Raw genomic sequence first — 13,545 nt, 5'->3', positions numbered from 1 at the left:
TATGAACCAGGTGAGGCTTTGTGACACAGAATCGGTTTGGATGCAGTCTTCCAATTATGAATGAACACTAGGGGGCTGCTAAAGCAGAGCCTCTTTAAACAAAGCAAAGAAATAATGCAGAGCTTGTTTTTTGCACTGGATGTCTTGGCCTCAGAATTCTATTGAGGAAAAGTCCCATGGCAGCTTGAACTCTGGTGAAAGTACAGAGGGGGGAAAACATACCACAAAGGGTTTCAGAATGTCATAAAGTACACAACTGACTTCAAGCTATAATGCTTCCTTTCTTCATAGGAAATTGTTTCATTTTATCTGAACACACAAGTTTCACATTCATTCCCAGAAATCTTTTTATTTGCAGCAAACAGCACTTTCGGAGGGAAATAGACACTTTGGAGGGCAGTATTTGGCCAGAAAACAAGACAAAGAGGGAAAATAACCCCTTCCCAGACTGCAATCCCAATTGGTATCGCAGGCCCCAGGCCTGTTCCCCTCTATTCCAAAGAAAAAGCCATGGCCAGTTCTAAGCACAATAGCAAAAAACACCTCAGTGAAACATGGAACATTTAGTGCTATTAAGAACAACCCTATTGGATAATGCCAAAGGCCCGTCTAGTCCAGTATCCTATTCTAACTCTGGTGGACCACATGTTTTAGGGATGCTTGTAAGCAGGACCTGGATGCAATAGCCCTCTGCCCTAACTTATGATTCCAGGCAACTGCCACCCTGAGGGATCCTGCCTTCAACAGTCAAGGTAGAAGCTAGCTGTCATGAAGTACACATTTGTTGGAAGAGAAGAACAACAGAAAGGACTCACTGACAGATTTATTGTGTTTATACTCAGCATAATTCTCTCAACTACGTGGAAAGGTATTTGCTGAGGGGAGGTGGGGAGGAATGCATGTTTTCTTCTGGCTCCGTGGTTTAATTATCCTAAAAAATGATTAAAAGTCTAGATGAAGTGCCAGCTTCCTTAATATTAATCTCAATCTTATTACACCAGTAAGGTAAGAAGGAGCGACTGGCTAATTTATTGGGATGGAACAAAGGGAGAAATGTCATTAAGCGCTGACATAAACATTTGCAAATTCAGTGAGCCAGGAAATAGCCATGTCCTTAATATGTGTGTGAGAGAAGCGATTCGATTTCCCATTGCTAGGCTCAGGCATTCTTAAACAGATAGGCACCCTTGTCTGTATATCACTGGCTTGAATCAGACTCAGCTATGATTTTTTCGTTGAGAGAGACGGAGAAAGAGAGAGATGACTTGAGGAGAGGATAGAGGTTTGTAACATTATTCATAGAATGGAGAAAGTGGATAGGAAGACACACATCTTTTCTCTCAACACTACAGCCACTCAGTGAAGTTTATGGGCAGTAGATTCAGCACCAGCAAGAGGAACCTTTTCACACAGTGGATAAACAACTTATGGGATTCACCAGCAAAAGATGTGGTGATGGTCACTATCTTAGATGGTTTTAAAGAAGGGCCTAAACAAATCTACAAAGTTGCTGGAAACCACAGCAGGGGAGCGGGCTTTTGTGCTCATGTCTTGTTTGTGGGCTTCCCACAGGGATCTGGTTGATATTGTGAGGACAAGATGCAGGATTAGACTGGCCCGTGGCCTGATCTAGCAGGCTCTTCTTATGTTCCTAAGACCTGTGTGATGTGAATTCCTGTTACACATGAACTGGCTTTATGCCTCTGAATATCAGAGACCTTCCAGAAGCTCCCTCTTTTTTTATTGAGCATTCATCATGATTTAACCTCATGATGTCACCAGGACGGTCACACATGATCATGCTTTCAATAACATTTCCACCTGCAAATGTTTTTGGGTGGTCATACGGCTTCACTGCCAGTTGGTGCATCTCCTGTAGTTTCCTACTAAAATCCTGTAACATTTCATACCACAAATATTCCGTGTGCATGTCCCTCTTTCTTTGCACCATAGTATAAGAGTGCCCTCTCACGGCAATAATGTTTATAACACTAGGGAAGTATCACAGAACAACTAATAAAATGGAATGATGTGTATAAATTTACCACTATTGTACAATTATTGCATCAATGGCATGTTGTAGAATGCACCCCCCCCCCACAAAAGACTAGTTTGGAGGGGATCATAATGTCTGGAAATCCACAGCAGATCCTTTTCACTCTGTCTGTGGGATCCAGTCTAGCCACTGGCTAAAAGTCTAGCCCTCCCTCTCCTCCTCTTGTACACCCTGACATCCATGCCACCCCCTCAATCTGCTCCAGGGGGTTGGGGGAAGCCCCAGAGCAGATTTTTTGATGGGGCCAACAAACTTACACAATGACTTCATTGGATACAGTCTAAAACACGGGAGAACCTCTGCCAGCCAGTAGATAATGCTGGTTTGGACGTAACACTAAACCACAGTAACTCTGGTAAGATACAAATGTGCCATGTTTTTTGTGAAATACTTCTTCCCTGGTTCTAGTATGTTTACCACAAACCCTCATATTTCCCTTTTAGCTATTTGAGGTGTTTGTTTCTTCTAATGGAGCAAAGCATTTAGGTTAGTGAATGTAGTATGTCATAAATGAACTGGAACCATTGGTAATGTTTCCATCAGTCTTATTTGACAGAAAAGTGTCTGTTTTTCTCATCATGGTCTGGGCACATGTAATGACTTCACCCACTGTTCCCTGTGCCAAACCACCAATGCAACTCTATCCCAAACTGCAGGCTCATGGAGCATGTGGCCATAGAATAGGCCCTCACAAAATGCTTTTTACAGCAATTTAAAGAAGTTAGGAACCAGTGGCTTTGAACAAACACTGTATTTCACAGCCATAGCTGTCAACTTTTCCCTTTTCTTGCGAGCAATCCTATTTGGAATAAGGGAATTTCCCTTTAAAAGGGGGAAACGTTGACAGCTATGCTCACAGCTCTGACAATGCAAGTGTTCCAGTGTCTAGATTTGCATCTCAGTGCTTTTCAGCTGCTGTGCTAGAAGGATTGTTGGAGCCCTCTGCTGTATATGTTCTTATAAGGACCAAACTAGTTGTGCAAATATGATTACTGTAATGTGAACAAGCTTTGTTATGTAAACAGCATCACAGGGAAGCCTGGCACCTATGGGAATTTCCCTTGAAATGCAAAAAGCAGCTTTGGAGAGGCAGTTTTTGCTGGGACTGTGGCAGGGAGAAAAAGCTTTCCAGTCCTGAGGTTGCTCAGGCTTCTCTGTGCCTGGTAATTATACACACACACACACACACACACACACACACACAAGTCTTATGGTGCTTTCTGGTTAAGTAAGAGCAGTTGGAGTCTTCAAAAGACACAAATATTCTCATCACTATGCTCCCTCTTATGACTTCAATAAAAACATAGGAGGGTTTTTTAATTATGGCCATACTGTATAGGGAACATGAAGGTTTTTCTTGGCAGATAGAAGATGTGACATAAACTGTTACAGGGTTTTGTGTTTTGCTTTTTTTTACACATGACACAGCTTTTTGACCTCTGAGCAAATCAGTTTGCAAGAGATTTTTCATGAGTTTGGTGGGTGTCCAATGTGTGGAATGTGATCCCTTAATCATCGGTGCATTATTTTTCTACCTGATATATTTATATATATACATACATACATACATATATCACTGATTTTTGACACCCCACCCCCCCAAATTCAGGCCCTTATGAAGAATTTATGTAATACATTTCCTGCATTGGAAGACCTGACCATTGTGTTCTGCTTTGTGAGTGTGACTCATTTTCAGGGGATGGGGGGGGGGGATGGACAGGATTGGCAGGAATATTGCACATACACAGATAATGCTTGACCCCATGGTACAAAACTATTTGTTTGGAATGCATCCTGGTGAATCATCTTTCCAAACCTCCCAAGAATCCCCAAGCAAGCTGAGCACATAAGGGTGTGATCAACATGCAGAGAATTTGTTTACTTCTGATGGAACTTTCCTTATATTAAATAGTCTGCACGCTCATGGAAGACAAGGGTAGCAAAGGCTGCTAACTACAATAGCTATGTTTCACCTCCACTGTTAGAGGTGTTGCACTTCTGAATACCAGTTGCAGGTGGGCAGAGTGTGACTGCACTCATGTCCAGTTTGTAGGCTTCACAGGGGCATCTGGTTGGCCACTGTGAGAACAGCATGCTGGACTAGGTGGGCCATTGGCTTGATCCAGCAGGCTCATTTTATGTCCTTATGTTGCATGCATGCAGACATGCTATTGAGACTGCATCTACTTCTAAAAAGTGAACTGCCTTCAGTGCTGTTAACTAGTTGTCACAATACATAGGCTAGGGTCACACCCTGCCATGTAGCATCACATACATTCCAAAGGGAACCTTGCCTTTTGGGAGGCTATATATACGGGTAAAATAATAGCATAGAACAGAAATGAGGAGCTTGTGGCTTTCCATGTCTTAGAATCATAGAAATGTAGTGCTGGAAGAGACCACGAGGGTGATCTAATCCAAACCCCTGCAATGCGGGAATCACTTTGCTTCATGTGGGCTTGAACCCACGATCCTGAGATTAAGAGTCTTGTGCTCTACCAACTGAGCTATCCCTCCCATCATCCCTGAGCATCGGCCATGCTTGCTGGGGCTTATAGGAGTCTGGAGGGCCATGACTTCACCATCCCTGGCACAGAAGGTGTCAACCCTATATCACTGAAAGGCAAGGTATCATGTTTTGAAGAAGGAAGATGAAGGAATCTTGTCGCCCACAGTGCTCCCTGCCCCTGCTGTTCTGCAGTGGCCCTCTTCAGACATTTTATCTAAGGTGATGCAGGCCAGCGGCACAGCCTGCAGCTGTGATCCTATCCCCACTCCACCCCCCCCCCAATTCTACATAGATCGAATTTTTTTAATCTCCCTGGGTCAGAAAAGCATCAGTCACTCTCTTCAGAAGTGCCGCTTGCTTACATCATGTTTGCCTCAAACTCCCTTCGATGCCTTTGATTCGATCAAAGAATTCTGCTGCACCTGCCAATCTTCTCTCTCCTGGCTCTAGGGAGATAAAATGGGACTGCCTCTGTGTTTTTTGCCGTCTCCCTGCCACCCACTCTGTCTCAAGTAAGTCAAAGGCGTCCCATGTATTCTCATAAGGAAGTGTGGGATGGACGTCTCAGGGGTCTCCACACCTTTTTTCTCCAGGATAAACTGGCTCTGGGACGCGGGTGGTGCTGTGGGTTAAACCACAGAGCCTAGGACTTGCTGATCAGAAGGTCGGCGGTTCGAATCCCCGTGACGGGGTGAGCTCCTGTTGCTTGGGCCCAGATCCTGCCAACCTAGCAGTTCAAAAGCACGTCAAAGTGCAAGTAGATAAACAGGTACCACTCTGGTGGGAAGGTAAATGGCATTTCCGTGCACTGCTCTGGTCTGCCAGAAGTGGCTTAGTCATGCTGGCCACATAACCTGGAAGCTGTATGCCGGCTCCCTTGGCCAATAAAGCAAGATGAGCGCCGCAACCCCAGAGTCAGTCACGACTGGACCTAATGGTCAGGGGTCACTTTACCTTTACCTTTAAACTGGCTCTGCTTTGCATCCTTTGTAGTGTTTTTGCCTGGGTGAAATGCCATTGATCTCCGGTAATGGCTCTTGTTTGTCTGGATGGGGAACGGAATGTGTAGCCTATGGTGCAAAGATAAAACTCACAGCTGTTGCTCTGCTCACTTTTGCCTCTGGCCCTGCCCACCACTGTGTGGCCCCCAGATGAGAAGGAGGCCCCTGGGCTGAGAATCGTTCTTCAGTGGTGACAGGTGTGTCCTTGAGAGAGGGTGTGGTGGAGGGAGAGTCACTAGGGCCAGATGTAGAAGCTTTGAGGGCCACATTTGGTCCCTGGCCCCAAGATTCTTCACTCCTGTCCTAAAGAATTCTGAGAATTATAGATTGGTGAGAGCAAGTGTGCTGGAATAGATTCCTCCCCATTCCTTACAAAACTATGGGGTCCAGGTGAGAAGGAATGACTGTTACATAGTTTGTGACAAAGATGGAGACAAAGACCAGCATTGCAGCATTCTCCTGCCCCTGGCCCATCCCTCAACAGGGCTGAAACTGGACTTTATTTCACCTGGGTCAGGCTCAGTTTGGCACACACACCCATGCACATTTGCATACACACACACATACAGACTGGGAACCTCAATGGTGCCCCTCTGGAGGTTTCACCTGGAGCAAAAAACCTGGCTAGCCCCCTGCCCCCACCCCCTGTAGCTACAGCTCTGCCCTCAGACATACACATGTAGAGGGGAGAGAAATGAAAACAGGAATGCCCTTACAGATTGAGGCCCTTTTTCTGTTTCTCCACACCTATCCATCACTATCCTGCAGTGTTTACTGTACAGCAATTAGGTAGAATCGGGGAGCAAAAAAATTAAAAGAGGGTAAAGGCAAGGAAGCCACAGCTGAATATCAGAGGAAACATTGACTATCATGCATTATAAAGTGACTCAGCAGGTAAAACTAATTGCTGACTCTGCTAGAGAGTCTGTCACTGTTAGGCTGCAGGGCAGCTTTGGCAATAGGAAATTAACCCAACAGACGAAGCTTATCCTATGGAAGGAATGTGGATTACTATCTGAGGAAATTAAATACAGGGGTATCCCACAAGAATGTTCTTATCCAGGGATCTTTGCTTTCATCGCTGAGGTGGAAAAAGTTAGGGCTTATCTATGTTCCATGTTCACAGTGCCAGAGTGCTGTTGATGTAGCCTGAATTGCAGTATCTACATTGAAAACATCTGGGAGCTGGTATTAAATACTCCCAGAAGCTGCATTTTTAAACTGCTTTGAGGAGGGCAAATGTCCCTGCTAAAAGAACAGTAGACCTAATAGCAGAGCAGGAAGTCCCAAGAACAGACCTGTCCTAGTAAGGTATTGGTCTATTTCTCCCTTGCCCCCCATTCCCCAGTCTCCATCATCATCGCCTTTGTCTGCACAAAAAACTCACTGTGTATTCTCACAACCTTACTTTCTTCCTGGTTCATAGCACACAGCACTGGGGAGGTGGGAGGGGAATACTTTATTGTTCCTTAAATCAACTGTGTAACCGGACAGCTACACTTGTGCTATTATTGGATTGCTTCAGCACTGAAGGCACAAGCTTTGGCAGTAATAAACTGCAGCGTAACTAAGCCCTTAAGAGGGAGCTGCTCAACTACTTTCCGGAGGCAAATACAGAGACTACCTGAATTCTCTTGTATGCTTACCACAACCAGAGCTTCTAGACTTCTGAAAGGCCCCAAAGCAGAATCTGCTGGCCCTGGGGAATTGCCCAGGAAATCCATTTCATTTGACTTTAAATGCATTCAAGTGGAGCGCAAGACCTGATGCATAACTTTACATATGGAGTTATTTATACACACTATGAGCTTCGGTGTTTGGAATGCTGCAGTGTTTACTTGGTACATGTGATTTTACCATCATTCTTTTCTTTAATGAGGCAGCAATCGGCAGGCTTCCTTACCCGGAGAATGGATGCTTATGTTCCTTATTTCAAAAGGCCACTGCTTACTCTAAAAGCCTAAGGGTCCCACAGAATGCCACAACGTGCCTTTTTATGTCAACATACTGTCCAAGGGATGTTGCGGATTTCCTCCTTTCAGATTCCAGAGTTTCCTGTTGCCCATTAGTTATTAAAAAGTTGATCTGGCCTTCCCACCCATTGCTCAGAAGGGTAACCTGCGAGGGACTGCAAAGGACTCTGGGAGCAACAAAAGGAATGTGAGAGGTGCCTGGGCTTCCATGGCAAAACAAGGTGGCATGAAAGCAGCGCGCTTTGGATACAGTTCCGGCAAACATATATTGAAAGAAGAACTATTTTGGCACTATGCATGCCAGCTTGGCAGGCCAACATGCGAATGACAACCATGCAATAAAATAAAATAGCCCCTTTTAACTTCCACACTATTTTCCCTTTGAAGTAAAAAAAAAAAAAAGTTGAACAGTACTGGCAAAAGTAAAGCACAGGTCGGAACTCAAATCTGGCTTTTGTTTTACTTGTCTTCCCCTCCTTTCTTCGGAGTCAGGCTGAAAAGGAAAATCTGCCTTTTGGCAAGCTAAACAAATTACACTTTGCTAAAAGAAAAAGGGGTGGTGTTTTTCTTTTCTACTATTTCAGGGAAACCTAGCAAGAAGTAGATTTCCAGCAGTGTGGCTCAGTCAGATCCTATTGTTTTCCTCCAAATTCCCAGGAAACTCGTCCCAGAAGGTTACAGGATTAATCCCACCACACGGTGGGAGACCAAAAATGCACCGGTCTTTCTAGAAGGGGCGGGGGCCCCGCAGAGACCCGTCCTGTTAAGCATGCCTAGAAAGCGAGTCGCCTACTTACAGTACCTCTTGGCAAGCAGGAAATGAACAGCAGCTGCAAGAGGACTGCGAGTCCCAGGTGGGTCCAGGGTGCTCTCTCCATGCTGCTCAGAGTCAGGCCGCCCAGGGCAAGCGGGTGGCTGCTGCTCAGGGAAAGGCAAGCCAAGGCAAGGGAGGCAGGCAGGCGAGCAGCTTTTGCTGGGACCTCTGCAAGTGGTGCTTCTGTGAAGGCTCTCAGATTTCAGACCTCGGCTCGGCTCCCCTCATCATCAGAAGGGGGAACTACCTTCAAGAGACTCCTCAGACGGCCAGAAGCAAGACGACGTCACCCCCCAAAAAACCTCTCAGCTGCTCCTTTTAACTCTTTCTGCGCGGGAGGGGAGCGAGAGGAAGGGACCCGCGGGACGCCCAGCAGCACACGCGTCGCGCTTCTCGAGTGCAAGGGACACGAGGTCATCGCGGAGGGGCGGGGAAACGGGCGGACAATGTGCTTGGGGCAGCTCCTTGCGTATCTTGTGAAAGATACCTGGAGCGGGGCTGCATCAGAGCCAGCAGGGATCCCTCGAACCTCTTTTCTGTGCCGAGGTTTAACTCTTGACATATGTGGGCTGCTCTGCATCTGAACATGTGCAGAATTCCAGAGAGACACAGCAGTCAGGAACCTTACTGGGTGCTTCCGGGCTGCTGTTTGATTGAGGTGTGATTCAATCACAATGCGGCAAATTTAAGTTGGAAGTTGAAGCTGATTTGGCGCTTTTGTGCAACAAACTCATCTCCCTCAATCGCTATAAGAAAAGTGACCTGAAAGAGAGGGATGAGCTTTGCATGATGCACCCGGATATAACAGCTGGCAAATCAGAATGAATGCTCAATAAATGCCCAATGTCATCTAACTTCCCCACAAACTTTATGCACACAAATTGGGGTGAAGAATCAATAAACACATGGCCTGGAAGCAGCCATTGTCTTTCTTATGCTGGAGCAGAACAGCAACAGGAATCTCCTGACTCCACACAGCTACAAGTAAGTTCAGCACCAACTAATAACTAAACTATTCAATAGGAACATAAGAAGAGGCTGCTGGATCATGCCACTTGCCCATCTAGTCCAGCATCCTGCTCTCACAATGGCCAATCCGGTGCCTGCCTATGGGAAACCCAAAAGCAGGACTTTAGTACAACAACACTTTTCCCTCCTGAAGTTTCCAGCAACTGGGATTCAGAAGCATAACTGCCCCCAAACGTGGAGGTAGAACATTGCCATCATAGCCCCACAAATAATGCCTCCTGCTGCCACCGCTCCACCAGAGCACAATTTCTGTTCTTATCCTGAAGCAAAGTTCTTAACCTGAAGCACTATTTCTAGGTAAGCAGAGTCTGAAGCGTATGTAACCCAAGGTACCACTGTATATATTTATCAGCCCCTTTGGGCCCTGCATTTTATGTGCAGCTTTTATGATTCCACTGCACTCTGTAGATGAGATGCAAGCTTTTTCTTTGAAGTGCTGAATGTAAACAAAGCGTTATGACAGATACCAAGATGAAAGAATTATGGGTTTGGGAGATTCTCAAAAGGTTATGTCATTCAGCTGACACTGAGGCAGGCTTTTCTAATACATTAATTCTTGTAACAACCATTTCTAAAACAAAAAAGAAACTCCACAGCTCTTCTTTTAAAGCTGATCTGATGGGAAGCTAAGATGGCTAGGGATTGAAGGGCAGGATACAAATCTGCTTAAAGAAAGAAATGTGTGTGCTAAATATATGATGTGAGAGTTTTCCCCGCATAGTAATTCCCCCCTCCTGTATCCAAACATGCAACACCCACCACTGCCATGTGCTATCCGAAGTGACATAGAACGGAGAGAATTTTGCTTAAATTAGAAAGTAGTTAAACATAGAACCACAGCTAGTCTCATAAACTGCAACAATGGAAAACCTTCTGGATGATGCAATGCCATATTCTACTCCAATGTAATGAAGTCAATAAAGGGATGCAAAATGATTTCAGAAGATTCTGAGTTTGGTTGATTCTGAAGCTTGCAGAACTCAGTTCCGGTGCCTCTCAGGAACGCACCACTGCCATTTTGAGAGAGAGAGAAATAGTACTACTTTTCTAGGGGGTGAGGGAAGGTGCAGGTACTCACCATGAATGCCTCCCTCATTCTTTTAGAATGGCAATGGTCCCCACCTGAGAGGTGCCAGAACTGAGTTCTGGCAGGTTCTGACTGGAAAAAAGCCCTGTTCCTGCCTGTGTTCATTAAGCTGCTTCTCACTCCCTTTTAAATTCTCCTCTTCCTCAGGATCTTCCTCATCTTTTTCTTTTTAAACCCAAGCCATTCCAGAACCATCTTACTTCCTCCTTTCATGCAATAGGGTATTCCCACAAGCTGTAGAAATGGCTAGCTACTCAAACACAAGAAGAGCCTGTTAGAGCAGGCCAAAGGACCATGCAAGTCAGCATCCCATTGTCAATGGCCAACCAGATGCCTTTGAGAAACCCCCAGGCAGGACCTGAGCACAAGAGCACTCTCCCTTTGGATGGCTTTCAAAAACAGCCTTAGACAAATTCATGGAGGATAAGACTATCCATGGCTATTAGTGTGCCGGGAAATTCAAGCTGCCTACATAACAAACCCAGTCCCACCCACCCACCCACCAAGCCCAAATTTTGACTTTTTGTCATAAGGCAAGTGACAGGGAAGTGTTTGGATAACAAGCACTAGAACTAGGATACCAGGGTTCATCTATTCCACTTGAGTACTTAGACAGGACTAGTGAACAGGATAGCAAAACCAGGAGCATCAGGAATGGCCATGGTATTCCCTGCAGGGTGTGGGCCTCATAGATGCCTCGCAATGCCTGTCCCTGATACCAGTCCTTGTCGGAAGCAACACAGTTATGCATACACACTACAGACCCTCCAAGTATCCCTATTTTCCAGGGACGTCCCTGATTGAGAGAAGCCGTCCTGGTTTCCGATTTGATCCCGGAATGTCCCATTTTTTACCTTTCACAGAGCTAGAGTTCCCTGCACCCTTAACAAGTTACACTTCCCAGGTCCTTTGAGGCAAGTAATATGCTTAAAATGCAGACAGTCATAGTCCCACCTGATGAAACCATTTAGAGAGGTGTAGGGTGGGAAATGTAAGCACACTGAGAGCCCGAAGCATATCTGTATCTCTGAACACAAATTAAATTCAAATGGAATGCAGCCCTGAGGCTTGAGCAGAAGCAGCAGTTTAATGAAAGATTATCACTAATTTTTATTTCCCCCTTCAGCACATAATTGCTGACTTCAGGCACCCTTTCGGTAAAGAGGTAGCAAAACACATGTCTGTAAAATACGGCTTTTAAAGGAAATGCCAGACTACATTGTAGCATCAGATGTGAACATTTTTATAACTTACTTGGAGGACTGAACAATAACTAGAAATGCACCGCCCTTCATGGAAAATCAATGCAAATCAATGCAAATCTGAGGTTCTGCCCCCCCCCCAACAAAAGCCTGCCCCCTCTAACAAAAATCCTGGCTATGCCCATGCTGCCCTTTAACTGTAGGTTCAACAACATGGGCAGGCAGTGCAATATCTAGCCCTGTGTTCATATTCCTCCAGGAGCACTTAAAAGCCAGAATAGTGTGCTGGGCTTCCCATGCACTCACCTCTGTGCAGCTGATTTATTCCTTTCTTTTAAAAGGTACACACAATGTGGTCATCATGCAGATACTGCTTTAAATTAATACCCCACAAATGCCTGTGCCTGAGTTTATGTAGCATTATTTGTAGCGTTAATTATGTAGCAAATATTTGTAGTGTTAATTGTGGTTTCCAGCAAGATATTGTTATTGCTAATACAGTGGTACCTCTGGTTAAGAACTTAATTCGTTCTGGAGGTCTGTTCTTAACCTGAAACTGTTCTTAACCTGAGGTACCACTTTAGCTAATGGGGCCTCCTGCCACTGCGGTGCGATTTCAGTTCTCACCCTGAAGCAAAGTTCTTAACCCGAGGTACTATTTCTGGGTTAGCAGAGTCTGTAACCTGAAGCGTATGTAACCTGAAGCGTCTGTAACCCAAGGTACCACTGTAATAATAATTGTAATGATAGTAATGTTGGTGCTTTATTTGTATTTCTTTGGACAATATGGGAGCTTTCGAACTGCTAGGTTGGGAGGAGCTGGGACCAAGCAATGGGAGCTCACCCCATTGTGGGCATTCAAACCACCAACCTTCCAATTGGCAAGCCCTAGGCTCAGTGGTTTAGATCATAGCGCCACCTGCGTCCCAAACTAAAATTAAGAATACACTTATTTAGGCAATTTATATACCATGCAATAAGTAAGTATCCAAGTCATTTTACAGAGTTACAAAAATAACTATGTAAATACAAGTTGTTGTTTTTTCAATCCACATTTTAAAACAGCAGTGGTTTGTGCAGGCTTGTATTCCCAGATGGTTATTTATTTATGCTGCTTGGCTGTCTAAGGGTTAAGTTACAGAGATGGCTTCCTGGAGAGGAGATAATTTTTGGTGGGGGAGGAGGGGCTTGGTCCTCCAAGACAGAGGCACCTCCCCATCCTGCCTTTGGTATATGTGCTACTTGGAAGCTTGGTGCCTAGACGGAGTGAAGAGGCTCCACTCACTTGGAAGCCAAACCACTAAATTTCCAGATAAATTTCTACCCATGAAGTTATCCCAAGGATACAACTGTAACATTATTTTTAAAAATGTGCATCTTGTTAAAATGTAAAGATGTATAGCATCACATCTACTTTGGCCCTGAGGGATGTAGCCCACGCAGGTGCAAAATAGGCACTTAGTATTCTCAGGTTCAATTACAAGCAGAAAACCATTTCTAGAGGCCAGGAGGCTCTCCTCAAAATACATCTAGCTCCCCACAGTGGCTGGGCATGGGAGGGGTATAAATAATAAATTACTACTACCACCACCACCACCACCACTACTACTACAAGCTCAGTAAAGTTGTATTGGCCTAACCATTGTTTAGCACAAATGTGTGAGAGGGGATTGTGACTGCTTTTCTCCTCAGCCATTTTGCTGCAGTACTGCAGTAGCCTAAGCCATGGACTGGCTTAGCTTGTCATCCGAACTCTGACTCATAATTGGCTCTCCCAGAGAAACCACAAGAAGCTGTACACCAAGAACAAACCTTGGTTACTGCTTGGGATAGCTTGGAGAGAGTTGAATCACAAGCCCAGGTTTGGAGAACAA

At 45.1% G+C, this 13,545-nt stretch overlaps 1 protein-coding gene across 2 annotated transcripts in view; it reads right to left on the bottom strand.

The window, feature by feature from the left end:
• Positions 1 to 8,751, bottom strand: part of PAMR1 (peptidase domain containing associated with muscle regeneration 1) — a 44,766-nt gene extending 36,015 nt beyond the window's left edge. Inside the window, exon 1 of one of the 2 annotated variants that reach the window (XM_079951308.1) lies at positions 8,342 to 8,751. In XM_079951308.1, coding sequence (XP_079807434.1) covers positions 8,342 to 8,417 — 76 coding nt within the window. In that variant the 5' untranslated portion in view covers positions 8,418 to 8,751. Of the gene's footprint in view, positions 1 to 8,336 lie in introns of both variants that reach the window. The other variant, XM_079951309.1, reaches the window with a different exon arrangement.
• Positions 8,752 to 13,545: the final 4,794 nt, after the last annotated feature.

Source organism: Podarcis cretensis, assembly GCF_951804945.1.
Source record: "Podarcis cretensis genome assembly, chromosome: 1".
NCBI classification, from domain to species: domain Eukaryota; kingdom Metazoa; phylum Chordata; class Lepidosauria; order Squamata; family Lacertidae; genus Podarcis; species Podarcis cretensis.
This window is presented reverse-complemented; position numbering and strand designations above follow the sequence as displayed.